The sequence below is a fragment of the Capricornis sumatraensis genome, chromosome 2 (genome assembly GCF_032405125.1).
Source record: "Capricornis sumatraensis isolate serow.1 chromosome 2, serow.2, whole genome shotgun sequence".
Lineage (NCBI taxonomy): Eukaryota > Metazoa > Chordata > Mammalia > Artiodactyla > Bovidae > Capricornis > Capricornis sumatraensis.
The window spans coordinates 14,333,368-14,351,417 of record NC_091070.1 but is presented as its reverse complement, the minus strand read 5'-3'; the positions used below and the strand labels follow the sequence as shown (position 1 = coordinate 14,351,417).

Sequence of the window (18,050 nt, the reverse complement as noted above, 5' to 3'; positions counted from 1 at the left end):
CTTAGATTCAGCTACAGAGGAACCAAAAGCAGCTTAGGTGGTTATAGACTCAAGAAGCTTAAATGAAAAGAAACCAGCTGAGTTTAGAGTCCAACCAAATCCAGAGACCATGTCCATGTGATCCAGTTTCTCCTTAGCCCTCGGGAGTGGGTCACACCCCATGGTCATTCAGATTACAAACCTCGGTTGTACCATTACAAACAGAATTATGACGGGACTAAATTGACCACCTCAACAGCATAAAAACACAACTGCTGTAAAAGAAAAAGAAATAACCACAGGCAGAAGAAATTTATACTCTTTGGATATAAAACTACAATAGAAACCCCAAAACCATAGGGACTCTTTGGCATGGACATCCACTCTTTTGCTCCGTCCAACATGATACCTACCAATTTTAAAATTTTAATTGAAATTGAAATAGCCACAGATAAGCAACATTTCCCAAACTGGAGAAAGACTTATTGCTCTGCTCTAAGTCCTACATAAGAATAACAAACAAGTTCAAGTTCACCTGACCTGTTTGCAGTCCTTGACAGTCTACATGAATTGATAGTCCTCAGGGTCATATACACCAGACCAAGTTCTACTGCTGACTTCAAGGTTATAACAGACTTCGTCCTTTATTTTCTGCAAAGTCCCTAAACTACAAAGAAACAAACCATGAAAGAATGAAAAGACCTGTTCTTAAGTGATGTAATGTATGCCTCAGAGTTTCACTCTATAAAGAGTGCTCACTCTCTCTTGGGAATTGAAGGACCCAGGTGCCCCAAATAAAAGACTATTAAAAATAATTACAGTTCATAAAGCAACAAGAACACTATGACCACTGGAGAACTTAGTTCAGAACATCAACATTTTTCTTAGTTCATAACCAAAACCTCAGCTGACAAATATGAAGACCCTGAAAAGGTAGTCTCTATCGAGAATACTTTTAAAAAACAAGTCACAGTTATTCTGGATAATTATAAATTCCTGCTTTGAAAGAATAAGATACACTGAGACATCTAAACCCTTAATTCAATAACAACTGCATGTCCAATCTCATTTCTTACTGCACTTTTCCCTCTAAGAAAGAATGACAGAAACCTCTTGATTTCATTTTTAGGTCTCTATTGGTTACTCCATTCCTTACTCATTGGGTCATTTTCCAGAGGAAGGTGGCACAAGGAGTCAATCAAACTCCTATTTTGAAGCAGTGTATGGAGTTTACTCCCAAGCCTACACACCTCTGAGCTAAGGCAAATGCATGCTGTCCACACAGCTTTGGAAATCCAGCTTAACTCTAATTCAGGATTTCTCGATAGCAACACTACTGACACCTGGGACCAGATAATTCTCTTGTGGTGGGGGCAGTCCTGTGCATTGGAGGATGTTTACCTGGTGGCTCACCCAGTAAAGACTCTGCCTGCAAAGCAGGAGACCCCAGTTCGATCCCCGGGTTAGAAAGATCCCAGAATGGGATGGCAACCCACTCCAATATTCTTGCCTAGAAAATTCCACGGACAGAGGAGCCTCGTGGGCTACAGTTCATGGGGTCACAGAGAGTTGAACATGACTGAGCAACTAATATTTTACTTCTTTCCTATACATGGATGGAAGTCTCTGAGTCTCAGTAATGGCGCTTCCTCTCCTCCCCAACCCAAGTGACAATCAAAATGTCCCCTAGGAGAGGCAAAACCTCTCCTGGTTAAGAACCACTGCTTTAACCTAAAGAACTTTCTTGATATGCACTGGATGCTCCTTCAAATCTCTGTGTGTGTTGAGACTTCGTCTCACAATCTGGCAAGCATTTCCAGAACACCTAGGACACAACATCAAAGGCTCCAGGAGAGAAATACACAAGATAGACTCTATCTCCACCCTCCAGCTGACTTCTTGGGTGTACGCACATAAATAACTGCAATAAAAAACACCCAATTATATGAAGTTTTGAATTGCTGGTTTTTCTTCCTGGCACTCTTCATTTTACCAAACTATAAACCCCTTGATGGCAAAGACCATTACCTGCCCGAGAATATCAATACTTGATTAATGGCCAAAAAATAAATAAACTATTGGGAACTTCATCAAAACAAAGTAACAATTTCATACAGATGGGGAAAACTGCACACCTAACTTGGGCAAGTAAGTTAACCTCTCTCAGCTGTAGCTTGCTCTGTAAAATGGGGAGGAAATGACTGTTGACAGGATTAAGTCAGATAATACAAGGAAATCTTTTTCCACATTCTGGCACAGCGTAAGCATTCAATTAGTGTAAGCTCTCATTACTATTATTTTATTAGCTATTTTATTAGCAACAAATGTTACCTCAAGGGGAAGAAGTTGTTCTGGACCACAATAACAAACCCCTACACAACATAAAAGAAAACAACACTCACCCTGCTTTCTGAGGGCAAGAGGGAGGAAGTAATCATAAGTATTTCTATCAAGTCCTGGGAGGAAAATGTGAATGCAGGAACCAATTACAAGGGGTGGGCTCGGGCGAGACACACTCAGAGACAAACCCACTATCCTCCAACACACTTCTGGACTAAGGCCTTTATATTTAAAATGTTTGGGTATATTTGCCACAAAGATCTAAAGAGGAAGTTTAAAAAAGCCTTAATTTATAAATACTGATAGATGCAAGGGACACATGTTAATGAGACATTCTGAGTGTTCATTTGCTCAATCTTTCAGAAAGTAGGCTTAAATTTTCTGATTTACTACAAAGCATCAGAGTTCATAAGAAGGAAAAAGCCAAAAATTGTTAAACATTTTAAAGTAAGAGAACATAAAGTCACAGGAAAAGGAAAAAGCTGGGTGATTCAAAAAAAGCTGGTGTATGTGTGTGTCTCAAGTACTATCGCCCATTAGGAAATGGGAGCTATTTAGGACAGAAGAAAAAAACAAGGAATGTCACCATGCTCGAAGGTACACATTCAAGAACACCTCTGACCGCACGTGGAGTTTCAGACCTTATTCTCACTGTAATGGGTAACACCAGTAATCGTGCATACCCTAGGCTAGGCACCAAGTGCCTCATACACACTTGTCTATGCAATCCTCCCAGCAGTCTTTCAGGCAGGTACTACAGTGTCCTCAGTTTATAGATGAGGAAACAAATAGAAAAATAACTTGCCCAAGTAAATGAAAGATTCAGCCTCCAACGCAGGCACCATGGCACCCCCTGTACTGTATGGGGTCGATTTTAATTTCAGAACTGGAAAGTTAATTCATACTTGCTACTTGGGGAGACTAGTCCTCTCCCCACCTACCCTTCTGTATTTCAAAGGAGCATCTTTTCAGTTGCATTCCGTGTAGAGATAAGGAGACGTGAAAGGTAAAAGTGCAATCGCGGGACACTTTCGCCTTCGAACACTGACAATGTAGCAATCCACACGGAGGAAACTAGCGTGGGTAGAAACGAGATCAGTCTCCTGAACAAGAAGAAGAGGGTCCCGGAGAATGAGGGAGGTCGCCAACGTTCCTGCTTGGCCGCTATTTCCTGCCTTGGCCGCTATATTCATTCAAAGAGACCCCAGAGCCTACATAACTTCCAACTCTGCTTTTCATCTCTCCCACTCTTGATGGACAGAAAAGGATGCGAGGTGAGGTGCGGGGGGCCTAGGTGCAGGGCGTGGAGGAGGGGGAAGGAGGCTAGAGCAAATGAGATTCTGGACAGATGAAGGCGAGGCTGCCTCTTCGGATGCCGGGCGGAGAGGCGCGCGGAAGAAGGTCGGGACCTGAGACAGAGGTGAGGATCAGGGCGGGGAGCCAGAAACCCCGGGGCAGCCGGGGCGTCGGGGTCGGGGGTCAGCACCCAAGGAGTGATTGGCGGGCGTGTGCTGAAGGCTGAAGAGCCGCCGGGGGCACAGCAGCTCGGTCACTACCACCGGGGCTGATCTAAGAAAGGAAGCGGGCAGGAACCAAGGCATTTCGAAAACAGAAGTAGAAAATAATCTCGAGCGAAGGGCAAGCTCGGAGGATGGCAGCGGCCGGGATGGGGGGTGCTGGGCGAAGGAGGGTCGCGGCTCGGGCAGGAGCCGAGGCAGGGGCTCCGCGCGCGAAGGGGCTCCCCCCAGGCCGGTCCGCTCCTCCGGGCATCGCTGGACGGAGCTCGCCCGAGCCTCGCGCCGAAGCGCGGGGCCCCGAGGCCGGCGACACGCACCCGCCGGCGCCCGGCCTTGCGTACCTGAGGCAGCCGCCTGGCTCCCCTCCACTCCCGGGCCGTCCCCGAGGCCGCGCGCCGGCCCTCGGCGGGCTGCGGGGCTCCAGACGCCCGGCCCCTCAGCCGCCCGCGGGTCCGACATCTGCAGCCCGCGCCCGCAGCGCCTCTGCCGCTCGCCGCCGGGAGCTCCGGAAACAGCCGAAGGCCGAGCTCCGCCGCGAAGAGCCGAGCGGAGCCCGCGGGCCGGAAGAGGCAGCGAGCCGGGCCTCGCGCCCTAGCGGGAGCTCTGGTCAGCGGAGGCTGGCGACCCGGGCTCGAGGGGCGGGGCGGGGCGGGGGGGGGGGGGTGGTTCAGTTCAGTCAGCCATGGCAGATTTTTAGTCAGTGCTTGACAGAACAAACAAAACCCCTGGAGGGGTAAGATTCCTTGAGACCTGGCCGGAAGTCGTGGTCTCCATAGAGACGCTATCGGAAGTTGGAGTTGCTAGGTGGCCTGGGCGCGACGGCTCATCTGCGTCATGGCTGAAGTCCCAGAGGATTACGATTCCCCCTCTGACGAAAATGAAGACCTGAAGACTGAGAGACCGAAACTTCAGTTTCTTCAGGTGACCGAAGATATCGAACCAGGCAGCGTGGCAGAGGCAGGCCCAGAGATTCCTGTAGAGATTGACCAAGAGCCACAGCCAGAGTCAGAGGAAGAGGCCTTCAAAGAGAAGACATCGGAGAGTGCTAAAGATGTGCCTCCGCACCTAAAACCAACCCGGGCGTCCGAGGAAGAGGTTCCCCACAAGTCCAGGCTAGACCTTTTCAGCGAGGTTGAGCTAAGGATTCCCGTAGAGGTAAAATCAGAGACTTTTGGACAGATAGAAAGAGAGCTTTTCAAGGATTTGCAAATCCCTGTGGACAGAAAACCTGAGGAACCAGAGGAGGAAGCCAAATCGGATGTACCTGAGTATGTACCCATAGAAGAGAGCAAACCAGAGGTTCCAGAGGAGTCACTCAGAGAGCAATATGAAAAGACAGATCTAGAACCTACAGAGCCGACCAAACCAGAATCTCCAAGTGAGAAACCAAGAAAATCAATTGAAGAGGCAGATCAACAGCCACCAAATGTGGCCACATCAGATAATCCAGAGGAAATACAAAGTAAGTCACCTACAGAGAAAAGGACAGAGTCACCTGAGCAGGCCAAACCAGAGTTTCCAGAAGAGAAACCAAGTATGGCTACTGAGGAAACACAAGAAAAAACTCCAGAGCCACTAGAAGAGATGGAATCAGAGTTTTCTGAGGAAAAGTCAAGAAAACCAATTGAGGAAACAGTTAGAGAGCCATCAGGAAAGACCACACCAGAAGTTCAGGAGGAGACACCAAGTAAGTCAACTGCAGAGAAAGTTCTAGAGCCACCAGAGGACACCAAACCAGCAGATCAAAAAGATAAGCAGAAAAGGTCAACTGAGGAGACAGATCTAACACCATCACAGAAGTTCAGATCAGAGGAGACACTAAGAAAGTCAACTGAGGAGAAAGGTCCAGAGCCCCCAGAACAAACTAAAGCAGAGTTTCCAAAGAAAGAACCAGAGAAAACTGAAGAAACAGGTCAAGTGCCACCGCAGATGATCAAATCAAAGGTACAAGAGAAGACACAAACAGAGCCAACTAGGGAGATAGATTTAGAGTTATTGGATAAAACCAAACAACTACTTAGAAGAGAGACACCTGTAGAATTTGCCAAGGAAGATAGGCCAGAAGCAATCAAATTTAAACATTCTGTCAACAGGGATGAGCCTGAGTACTCTGACTATCCAATAGGAAAGTTGTTAATAAAAGAAACTAAAGTTTCAAAAGACTGTGTATTAGAGCCTTTTCCAATAAGTGAAGTAGACTCGGTGAATACAGTTTATGAGTTTTCTAAAGAACTCCAAAATCTGTTCCAGCTTTCTGATACCAATTATGAATTCTACTCCTTTTTCTCTGAGTCTCAGAGGGATTTAAAAGAGTCCTCTGGTGAAAAGCAAGATCTGTCCCTAGAGTCACTGAAACTGGTATATAAAGATAAAGACACCCAGCCAGAAAAAAATTCTGATCTACAATTTGAGTATCTTCAATGGAGCCCAGAAAAAGTTGCCAAGTGGATTTGCCAGCTAGGCTTCCCTCAATACAAGGTACACAAAAATAACATTTTTGTGTGTGTATTACATACTCTCATTCCTTCACTTCTTATTCCTCTATCCTTACCTGAGATTTTGCATCTTCACTGGAAGAAGTGTAGGACAGGCATGGACGATGGTAGAGGTAACTTGGATTTTAATTTTGGCCTTTCCACTGATAGATACATATATTCGTATATTGGGAGAGGAGGGAAAGGTTATATTTGTTTTTCCTATTCATCACAGTGATTATACTTCTTTACAATCCTTGAATAAAGACTAATTTACATAGGCTTCTTTTCATAGAAATCTGTATTCCTAAAAAGATTTCATCCGTGGTAGATTTTTTTTTGGTGTGGGGTTGTTTTTAAGCTTAAAAAAATTATTTTTTGGCTCCCCTGGGTCTTCATTGCGGCTCATGAGCTTGGTAACTGCTCTGTGGCATGTGAGATCCCAGCTCCCTGACCAGAGATGGAACCTGCATCCATCCCCCACAGCAGAAGGCAGGCTCCCAACCACTGGATGGACTACAAGGGAAGTCCCTGAGGTAGACTTTTTGGTACTTTGTTTTTATTAGCAGCTCCCTTAACTTGAACTTGTATTGTTAGTCTTAGTGTCTATCCCAAATGTGTTATATGTATTGTGATCATCCACCAGTACTAATTTTTATAGCCAATTAACCAAGACTAGTTTTCTTTTTAAAATGGAGTGAATCCTCTTATTTCACTGCCAACTATGTTCTTAAGTGTAGTCGCTCAGTCGTGTCCAACTCTTTGCAACCCCATGGACTGTAGGCCACCAGGCTCCTCTGTCCATGGGATTCTCCAGGCAAGAATACTGGAGTGGGTTGCCATTTCCTTCTCCAGGGGATCTTCCCGACCCAGGGATCGAACCTGGGTCTTCCGCATCACAGGCAGATGCTTTACCCTCTGAGCCTTAGGCTACTACAAACAACACAAGATCTGAAATCTTTGGTACTTCTGTACTTAAAAATGTAGTTCAGGTAAGAAAGAAGCACTGGTTGTATCATACCCCCCAAAAAAAATAATAATAAGCAGCAGTATGAAATTTAATCAAGAGTTTAAAATAGGTAGGATTATTAGGACTATTAAAATTATTTTTTCTCAGTACAGCACTAACAACAAACATGATTTATTTATCCCTCCCTCCTTGCCTCTTTCCTTCTTTCCCTCCTCCCTTTGTCTTTCTTGCTTTTTCTTCCTGTATTTGCCATCCATCTTTTCAGTAATGTTCTCATTGTACTGACAGGAGTGTTTTACCACAAACTTCATCAGTGGCCGAAAACTCATACATGTAAACTGCTCAAACCTCCCTCAGATGGGGATAACAGATTTTGAGGACATGAAGGTGAGTTGTGTATGGTTTCCTAACAGAGCACTGCAGCAGTACTACCATCTATCTCAAACCAACCTCCTTTTATTCCAACCTGGCCTTTGATTTCTGCCAGTGGTGCTATCATACTCCTAGTCCCCCAGGCTCAAAGTGGTTGCTTCCACTCTTTCCTTTGATTCCCCACAAAGATCCCAAGAACTATCTCTCCTATAGCATCTGGTTTTCTCCATTCCCACTTGTTCAGACCTTTATCAGACCTTTACTAGAATATACACAACATTCCAGTAGCCTGCTTTTAGCTTCTGTCTATAGTCCCTTTGGGGGCTTTGCAGGTGGTGCTAGTGGTAAAATATCCACCTGCCAATGCACAAGACACAAAAGACAGGGGTTCAGTCCCTGGGTCGGGAAGATCCCCTGGAGGAGGGCATGGTGACCCAGTCCAGGAATCTTGCCTGGAGAATCCCATGGACAGAGGAGCCTGGTGGGCTCACAATAGGGTCACAATAGAGTTGGACACAACTGAAGCAATGTAGCACAGCATAGGCCCTTTGGATTCAAGGGCCCTGATTTTAGACTGTCACTTTCCAACCATTTACACAGTATTCTCCTCAGAAGCCTTCTTTAGATAGTCTCAACTCCTTAGCTTCACCGTGGTGGGCTTCCCTTGTGGCTCAGGTGGTGAAGAATCCTCTAGCAATGCGAGAATCCTGAGTTCAATCCCTGGGTTGAAAAGATTCCCCTGGAGGAGGGCTTGGCAACCCACTCCAGTGTTCTTGCCTGGAGAATCCCATGGACAGAGGAGCCTGGCTGGCTACAGTCCATGGGGTCACAAAGAGTCAGACATGACTGAGTGACTAAGCACACACACAACTCCTTAGCTTAGGATTCAGGATCCTCCACAAGTGTTCTCCCACCACCATGAATCTCCTGCTCCAGCCTCACAGGTCAAGCTCACACCCTTGCAAACCTGTCTCATGCATTCCCTCCGATTAATATATCTTTGCTTAATACCCCCTACCCCTGCATGACTACTATGAATCTTAGTCATCCTTCATGACCCCAGTCAATTCTCATCTCCCCAGGAAATTTTTCCCGATCTTCCCAGCCCATAGTAGCCTCACCTCCAAAGCTGTCCTGCATTTTATGTCTCTAACACCCATATGGCACTAAAAAAAAAAACAACAAAAAAAAAAAACCCATATGCGTTTTGCTTGCTCTACTCCCTAACTTTGAAACAAGTTACATTAACCTCTCTGGACCTCAGTTTCCTAAGATCTCTCCAGCACCAACAATCCATGATTATCTTTGCGTAACAGTACCCTTTGCTTCAATACCTTCCATCTCAACATACCAGTGGTTTCATTTATTACTCTTTTGCCCGTAAATGCTCTGCCTCAGTGGTTCTCAATCTTGGATAGGCTTTGGAATCAAATGAGATTAAAAAAAAAAAAAAAAGATTCTTGGGGTCCAGGCTGCAGAGCTTTTGATTCATTAGGTCTCGGGTAGGCCCTGGAATCTGTTCCCTAGGTGATTCCTTTTTTCTTTTCTTTTTCCCCACCCAAGGGGAATTTGGTGAGTTTTATTTCTTTTTTGGCCACGCCACATGGCTTGCAGGATCTGAGTTCCCTGGCCAAGGATTAAACCCAAGTTCTCATCAGCAATAGCACAGAGTACTAACCACTGGACTGCCAAGGAGTTTTCCCCTAGGTAACTCTTGATCAGTCCTTAGAACTATATAATTCCATAAGTCATATGATTTAGAAAGTAAGAAAATTATCCTTGTTAATATATAAAGTCCTTTTTCTGACAACAAGATATAAAGAAATCCTTTAAATTATTAAATACATAGTCCTAAGTGAACATTTAGTCTCTTGTACTCTATCAATAGCTATCCTCTCTAAGTTTTTACTGTATGTTGGATACCATACATCTATCACTTCATTTAATCCCCATTTACAGAAGAGAAAACTGAGGCCAGAAAGGTGAAGCAACTTACACAAAATCATTCAGATAATAAGAGCCAGGATTCAAATATATTCTGTGTAATATCCCAATCCATGCTCTATTTAAACCACTACATTATATTGCCTCTTTTTTTAATATTGCCTCTTTAAATGAATAATTTTGTAACTGTAAACCCACATATACATAATATAGAAAAGGGAAACTTACTACAAATTATTAATTACAATCATGCTTTCATGTAGTTACCAAGTACTACCAGGTAAATATCTTATCCTTTTTATGTTCAAAGATAATACAACCATTTTTATGAGCTCTAATTTCTACTTATATATATAATGTACTCAATTTTCTAAATAAGGAACAGAAATGCAAAAGTTTTACAAACATGCACTAGTACAATAACTTGTAATATAAATTCCTAAAACATTTAAATACCAGAAACTTAACTTTTCATCATGAGAAAGTGTTAAGAGTCTGCCAAGTCATTTTGCTTTCCTTGACATTTTCATTCCAAAAGTATAATATCAATGTGAATAATAAAAATTCTAATTATGCTTTTTCTAGTCTTGCAAGAAGCAAGAGATCTTAAATATCTTCTGAAATCCTCAATAGTAAATGATGAACTCAGTAGTCTCTCCTTATATTCCAAGAAGTTTGAATAAGCAAATTTTGGAATACTTATTATCAAAGTCAGTAGACAAATATGGCCTCTCCTTGAAATCACTAGGGTAACAAAGATCAATATATTCATACAGGTATGTTAGATAAGCTTTGCTTGACAGGTCCACATAAAAAAAGTTAATTATACACTATGATACAGGTAACTTTTTAGAGATCAAACGTGACCTTAAGCATACCACAGATACCTTCCTTACTGATATACTAAGCGTTTGTTACCCCACCATTGTAATTATAGCACTAGTACAGTACATCCGCAATTCTATCTCATAACAACACTCAAGCAATGTAGTTATCTTTTTCTTGCCAACTCTCAATTATCATCGTTCACAGGTGTTAGAGATTGGGAGGAGTCAGGACAGGTTGCTTGAGTGTACAGAATTTTGGACATGGCTGCCAAGAAATTGGATCACATGTAAACTGTGCTTCCCATTTATAAGTGAAGTGAAGTCGCTCAGTCATGTCGGACTCTTTGTGACCGCATGGATTATAGCCTGCTAGGCTCCTCTGTCCGTGGAATTCTCCAGGCAAGAATACTGGAGTGGGTTGCCATTTCCTTCTCCAGGGGATCTTCCTGACCCATGGATCGAACCCCGGTCTCCCACATTGCAGGCAGACGCTTTACCGTCTGAGCCACCAGGGAAGCCCCATTTATAAGTCTTACAGTTAATTCATGGTCAGTTTCTGTTCTCTTCAGCTTTCTTTTACTTTCATAATTTTGCAACTACCCATTCTTCCCCTACAGAAATAACTCACCTTTCCCTTTGTCCTTCCTAGGACCAGAGAAGAGCTAAATGTATAGGTTAGACTGGGAGGAGCAGAGAAGAAAAGAAGCACTAATTCTTCTTCTCTGGCCAGGGGAGCTCTGGAAACTGCTTTCCTGTGTTTCCCATTTGTAGTGATGCACTCGTTTGGTAAAAAGGAGAAAATATTTCTGTATTGTCCTTTTCTTGTCCCTTCTTATCCTAGGGACAAGCTGTTAATAGACAAGATAGCACTGCATTTACTTTAGCTTTCTGTCTTAAAAAAATATTTCTCAAAATATTTTCAACCATTCACTTCAGGTGAACAAAAGATAACAGATAACTCTGTGACAAATATTTGTAGAACAGATGAATTGCACATTCCTTTTATATCCCTGATTGTATATTTCAAAGTAGAACCTTATCAGCTTTATAATAATCTCAGCAATTTTACTACACCTGCCTTGTTGCAAGCTGCTTAAATAGCACAACTCATGTCACAAACATGTCAGCAATTGTCACTAAATGAAAAAGAAATTTTTTAATTTTCAAATAATTTTAGTTTTACAGAACAGTTGCAAAGATAGTACAGAGAGTTCCCATATACTCTTAACCCTGTTTCCCCTAGTGTTAACATCTTATGTAATCAGGATGCCTTTATCAAAACAAAGAAATTAACACCAGCACAGAACTATTAAACAAACTATGGACTTTATACAGACTTGTACAGTTCTCCCACTGATGTCCTTTTCTCATTCCAAGATCCAGCTGGAGATTGCATTTAGCTGTCCTGTTTCCTTGGTCTTCTCCAATATAGGACAATTTCCTGATCTTCCTTTGTCTTTCATGACCTTGACACTTTGAAGAGTAGTAGCCTGGTATTTCGGAGAAGGCAATGGCACCCCACTCCAGCACTCTTGCCTGGAAAATCCCATGGACGGAAGAGCCTGGTAGGCCACAGTCCATGGGGTCGCTAGGAGTCAGACACGACTGAGCAACTTCACTTTCACTTTTCACTTTCATGCATTGGAGAAGGAAATGGCAACCCACTCCACTGTTCTTGCCTGGAGAATCCCAGAGACGGGGGAGCCTGGTGGGCTGCCGTCTATGGGGTCGCACAGAGTCGGACACGACTGAAGTGACTTAGCAGCAGCAGCAGCAGCCTGGTATTTTGTAGATTTCCCTCAGTTTGTCTCATGTTTCCCATGAAATTATACTTTGTGGGGAAACCATCACATAAATGATGATATCATTTAATCATAGCAGGGAGTACATGGCATTGACATGATCTGTTATTGGAGATGTTAACTTTGATCACTGGGCTAAGGTGGTGTCTGCAAATTTCTTCACCACAGTTACTGTGTTTCTCTTTCATATTCTCTTCATCAAAAGTGAATTACTGAGTCCAGCCCACAGTCAAAGGGAGGAGAATTAAGCTCCCCCCATCCTAGAGGGAGTGAAGAATTTGCAGGCAATGTGGGAGACCTGGGTTCCATCCCTGGGTTGGGAAGATCCCCGGAGGAGGGCATGGCAACCTACTCCAGTATGCTTGCCTGGAGAATCCCCATGGACAGAGGAGCCTGGTGGACTATAGTCCATGGGGTTGCAGAGTTGGACACAACTGAGCAACTAAGCACAGCACAGCACAGACCTAGAGTAAATACCACAAGTATTAAACATACTGGGGGAGGTAGTTTGAGGCTATGCAAATTACCTGTTTCACCTTAAAGCTTTGCCCGATAACTTTAGCATTCATCAGTGTATCTTCCCTGCATCAGTTATTTCTCCATTCCTTCCACATTTAATTGGAACTCAGCTTAAGGGACTCCCCTGTGTTTGTCTTTTGAATCTTGAAACCTCAGTGGCCACAGAACTCAATTAGTATTCCCACCGGGAGTGCAAGGCAATGATATAGACTCTGTCCTTTACCTACAACCACCCCTAGGGTCTGAACAACTCCAATTTAAGTCAGATTTGAAAAGAAAGCTATCTTATCTAAAGTGCACTTTCTGGGCCGTTTTGCATCAGACTTAGAAATATCTGTGGTGTGAATTTCACAGTCTTGTAACTATGGCCAGTATTTTTAAACACATGCAGATTCATTCCACGTACTCCTTTGACTGTGTTCTAGCACCAGTCTCATGGACTACATTCTCACCCAGAAGCAGAATATGAATTCAAATAGCAATGTTATAGCAGATGTACAATTAAAACTAGACTTTGAAAGCTCAATGACAGTTTAATCGAGCATAGCAAGTGGCAGGGTACTCAGTGAATACAAACTGTATTTTAGAGACATTGAAAATTCTGGCAAAAGTATTTTTTTAAAATACACAAGTATAAGCACTAATGCATTTTAACTGGAATTTTAACGTCTGCTTTTTAGTGTGAGATTTATTTCCAGTCCAATGCATTGAATAACTATTTGAGTAATGATTTTTTTCTTAGTTGATTATTAACTGAGCCCCTTATAGACAAGTTATTTATTAACCTTCCTAGAGAAAGTCATGACTCCTAATCTGAACATATTATCTGCTCATATCGTTGGTCAGATTGCTCAGCCAAAAAAAAAGAGAAATGAACCCATCTGTGCCTATGTGATCCAAGGGCCTAGAAATATCTTTAAGTAGAAAGATAAATCATGTGATGTTTCTCTTAAAAAATGTGTTTTGATAATGCCAGGGTGGTAAGCCTTTCAGTGTATTCATGGTTTTATTTCCTCATAGAACTAGCTTGAGGGGTTAGCATTCAAGAGGTCTATGAAACTAAGTAAAACTTAACTTGATTATAGTTGTATTTTCAGGAAATTCCCATTAAAAAGCTATCCTTGCATTACAGGTAATTTCTCGGCATACCCGGAAGCTGCTGGGAATTGAAGAGCCATTATTCACACACTCCATCCGCCTTCCCTACAGAGACAATATTGGCTTATTTTTAGAGCGAAAAGGTCATAGTGGAGTTACGTCTGATTCCTTGACCTTGTCTGAATTTGTGCGAGAAGCAGGATTACAGGATTATGCTCCACGGGTGACCACCCTTAAAAATGATGCAGCATTATAGTCCATTGACCTGTAGGGCAAGCTGGTTCACGTAACTTGAAAATCAAACTAAATTATGTGAGGGAGAAATGAGGCATTTCTGTGTTTTCTTTCTCCTCTTCACTCAGAATCAGAGTTTGAACCGCTGGTCCATTCCTAGCTCTGCCACTGACTCACAGCGTCCTCCCTTTATTTATGTTTCAACTTCACCACTTGTTAAAACAAAGATAGCAATAGCTCTCTTTCTGGGTAACTGTAAGACTTCCTGATAAATTCTACTACTTCATCTGGTTTTGGAACACATTGGGAAAACATAACTGAAAATAAAATCACCTGCCAACTCAGATAATCCCAGATAAGTATTGAATCAGCATTAAATCAGACTGTGATGCACATTACAGGCAGGTCGCTAAAGAGATTGCTGAGACAAGGACCTCTCACCTTTTTATAGAGCCAGGCAGATATGATCCAATCTTGACATGTTAACTGTCTGTATCCAAAAGAAATTAAAACTTTTCATATCTTTGTGACAAACAGAAAGTTACTACCTGGAGCCAAGTCCTTAGGCTAAACTCCCAGTGTCAGGAAGACAAAGTGCCCCTGAAATGTTCACATTTCAAAGTGGCTCCAACAGCCCTGCCCCCAGAAGACCATCCTGGGATGGAAAACTGGCAGAAGGTTTACTCACTTTTAAAAAAATATTAGCATACATCTCCAAAACAGAGAAAAAGGATTAAAATTATAAGTTTTAACAGAAAATGTTTTGTGAAAAAGTGGGGGCGGGGGGAGTTCTCATTCCTTTTTGGCTTCAGAGAACAAACAATTTTAAATATCTTTTTAGATTTGTATTTACCTGTTAAAACAGCATGGCTTATAGAAGTATCACAGACCATGGATTAGGTCTGGGATTTGTCTACAAGGCTTTCTATGCGGCACCACCAGACTTTTATAAAATGAAATACAGACCAGTGGCTACACATGACTGGACTGCTCACAAGAAATTAAAAATACTTTTTGTTGCTTGAATGACTCCGATTCCTTTGATAGACTTTAACTTCTCTTTCTCTTCCCAGGGACACTTCTTAATCCTAAAAACCACTGTACCCTATCCAGTTCTTTACACCTGAATGAATATTCAAAGGAATCCTTTTTTATTTTTCCCAGTGAGAGAAAAAACAGTGCCTCAATTTAGCTTTCATACCAAGAATATTAATGTTTAATGATGAACCTAATCTTTTCCCCACAATTTTATCAAACTAAATTTTATCTTGGACCATTTAAGATAGTACCATTGAGTCTTCTTGGCTCACAAGCATGCAAAAGAGAAAAATGTAAATGATTAACCTAAGACCATGGTGGTTTCCATGTACAGTGAATAGCTTTGTTCGAAAGTACTTTCAGTTCAGTTCAGTTCAGTCACTCAGTCGTGTCTGACTCTTTGCGACCCCATGAATCGAAGCACGACAGGCCTCCCTGTCCATCACCAACTCCCGGAGTTCACTCGGACTCACGTCCATTGAGTCAGTGATGCCATCCAGCCATCTCATTCTCTGTCGTCCCCTTCTCCTCCTGCCCCTAATCCCTCCCAGCATCAGAGTCTTTTCCGATGAGTCAACTCTTCACATGAGGTGGCCAAAGTAATGGAGTTTCAACTTTAGCATCATTCCTTCCAAAGAAATCCCAGGGTTGATCTCCTTCAGAAGGGACTGGTTGGATCTCCTTGCAGTCGAAGGGACTCTCAAGAGTCTTCTCCAACACCACAGTTCAAAAGCATCAATTCTTCGGCACTCAGCCTTCTTCACAGTCCAACTCTCACATCCATACATGACCACAGGAAAAACCATAGCCTTGACTAGATGGACCTTAGTCGGCAAAGTAATGTCTCCACTTTTGAATATACTATCTAGGTTGGTGATAACTTTTCTTCCAAGGAGTAAGCGTCTTTTAATTTCATGGCTGCAATCACCATCTGCAGTGATTTTGGAGCCCCCCAAAATAAAGTCTGACACTGTTTCCACTGTTTCCCCATCTATTTCCCATGGAGTGATGGGACCGGATGCCATGATGTTAGTTTTCTGAATGTTGAGCTTTAAGCCAAGTTTTTCACTCTCCTCTTTCACTTTCATCAAGAGGCTTTTTAGTTCCTCTTCACTTTCTGCCATAAGGGTGGTGTCATCTGCATATCTGAGGTTATTGATATTTCTCCCGGCAATCTTGATTCCAGCTTGTGTTTCTTCCAGTCCAGTGTTTCTCATGATGTACTCTGCATATAAGTTAAATAAGCAGGGTGACAATATACAGCCTCAAAAGTACTTTAGCATTTGGCTAACAATAGTTCTGTTTAGTGACAACATAGTCACCACCATCCTTTCTCAACTTAATTGTTACTAATACTGTTTTCTATTCTGATTAACACAAAGTAATTGCAAAACTTGAAATAAATCTGAACTGTGCTGTGCTTAGTTGCTCATTCGTGTCCGACTTTTTGTGACCCCCTGGATTGTAGTCCACCAGGCTCCTCTGTCCATGGGGATTCTCCAGGCAAGAATACTGTGATTGTTTACCGCACATCTATCTTATTTTTCTATCCAAACTGTAGGAAAATCAAGGTGTTTCATTTGTTAGCTACATACTACTACAGGGAAAGAAGGTAACTATGTACTGTAGCTACATATTGTAGTTACATACTGCTATAGGAATGTATATACTGTATAGAATGCAGTTACATACTGCTATAGGAAAAGAATGCTACAGAAAAAGTATGTAATCATCTAATAATGACAGTATAGTGCCGGGGTCCTGCTCTGGCTTGGATCCAGGGTATCCGAAGTGTGACGGCATTGGCGAAGAGAATGATTTAGAGAGAGATAAGGAAAGAATGTTGTAGATAAGAAAATAGAGGAGAGAAAGAGGCTGATATTCCTTGGTTTACATAGAAAGCCAATAAAACTCCGAGACAAGGAGTTTGCCCTGTTCACAGAGGCCACAGGTGCCCTCCCAGTCTCCCAAGGGAGTGAAGATGCAGAACATCTTCCCATTCAGGTCCTAGAAACCCGGGTAGATAAGTGAACGCAGGGAGCCTCTATGCTCCAAGGGATCAGCCTGAAAAAAGAGAGTAAGAGAGAAAAAAAGACACGGGGTGACTAAGCTTCTTCGAGCGAGGCCCTTTTACTTTATTTTCAAAAGGGTCTTTTATACCTTCACTTGTACATAGAGGGAAATGAAAGATGCAAAGTCATACAGAGTCAGCCCAAACATTACATCTGTTTTGTCTTTATCAAAACCAGGATTTTTTCTGCAAACCTTTCCCATAGACAATGTTGTGTACATTACCTTCTGGCCTTGGAGGCCTGTGGACATTTTATGACCCTCTTTTGATAAAGGCTGCTCAACCAGAAAACTTATTTTCCCTTGAAATGTTTAATCTATGTCAGCCTCAGAAAGTATTAAACAAGTTACATTTCTCACAGAGCAAAGGTGCAGTGAGTTTCAAGAAAGAACCAATTAGCTCAAAAGTCTGATGTGGTTAATTTCAAGGCTACACTTGTTTTTCTTACATTCCAACTTAACTAATGCACTCCCAGGTGCACAGTGGATAAGAGATATGGGAACTTAGCAACAAGCATTGGCCCAATAATGAAATCTTACACCAGCACTACTCTAATAACTTTTAACTCTTTGAAAGGCTCTATGTTTTAGGCTTCCCGTGCCTCTCACAATTGGGAGGCTGTAAATAATCACATGCGTAGCTGTAAGAGTCTGGATAAGCCTGCCAGGCAAGCTAGAATGCTAACAGAAGGGGTTTGATTTGAAATATTCCTCTCATGTCCAGGAGACTTATTAGCTAGAGCCCTAAGTTGATTTTCTCCAGAGAAAGGTGGTCGGGGATAGGCCCCTGTATATCAGTAGAGCTGATGAAAGGCACAAAATAGTAAGACAGACAGATTCTGGTTTGGGGGTAGATGTTCAAGAAG

General features: G+C 42.6%; 2 protein-coding genes across 3 annotated transcripts in view; one reads left to right on the top strand and one right to left on the bottom strand.

Annotated features, from left to right (window-relative positions):
• The window catches only part of TMED8 (transmembrane p24 trafficking protein family member 8), a 28,757-nt gene extending 24,462 nt beyond the window's left edge, over positions 1 to 4,295 (bottom strand). For both annotated transcript variants that reach the window (XM_068966583.1, XM_068966582.1), the window contains exon 1: positions 4,178 to 4,295. In XM_068966583.1, coding sequence (XP_068822684.1) covers positions 4,178 to 4,295 — 118 coding nt within the window. The remainder of the gene's footprint in view (positions 1 to 4,177) is intronic.
• A 375-nt stretch (positions 4,296 to 4,670) lies between these two features.
• SAMD15 (sterile alpha motif domain containing 15) lies at positions 4,671 to 14,098 on the top strand. Its single transcript, XM_068966218.1, has 3 exons — positions 4,671 to 6,314; positions 7,569 to 7,667; positions 13,877 to 14,098. The coding sequence occupies exons 1-3, from the start codon at positions 4,671 to 4,673 to the stop codon at positions 14,096 to 14,098; spliced, it is 1,965 nt and encodes a 654-aa protein (XP_068822319.1).
• The last annotated feature ends 3,952 nt before the right edge of the window (positions 14,099 to 18,050 follow it).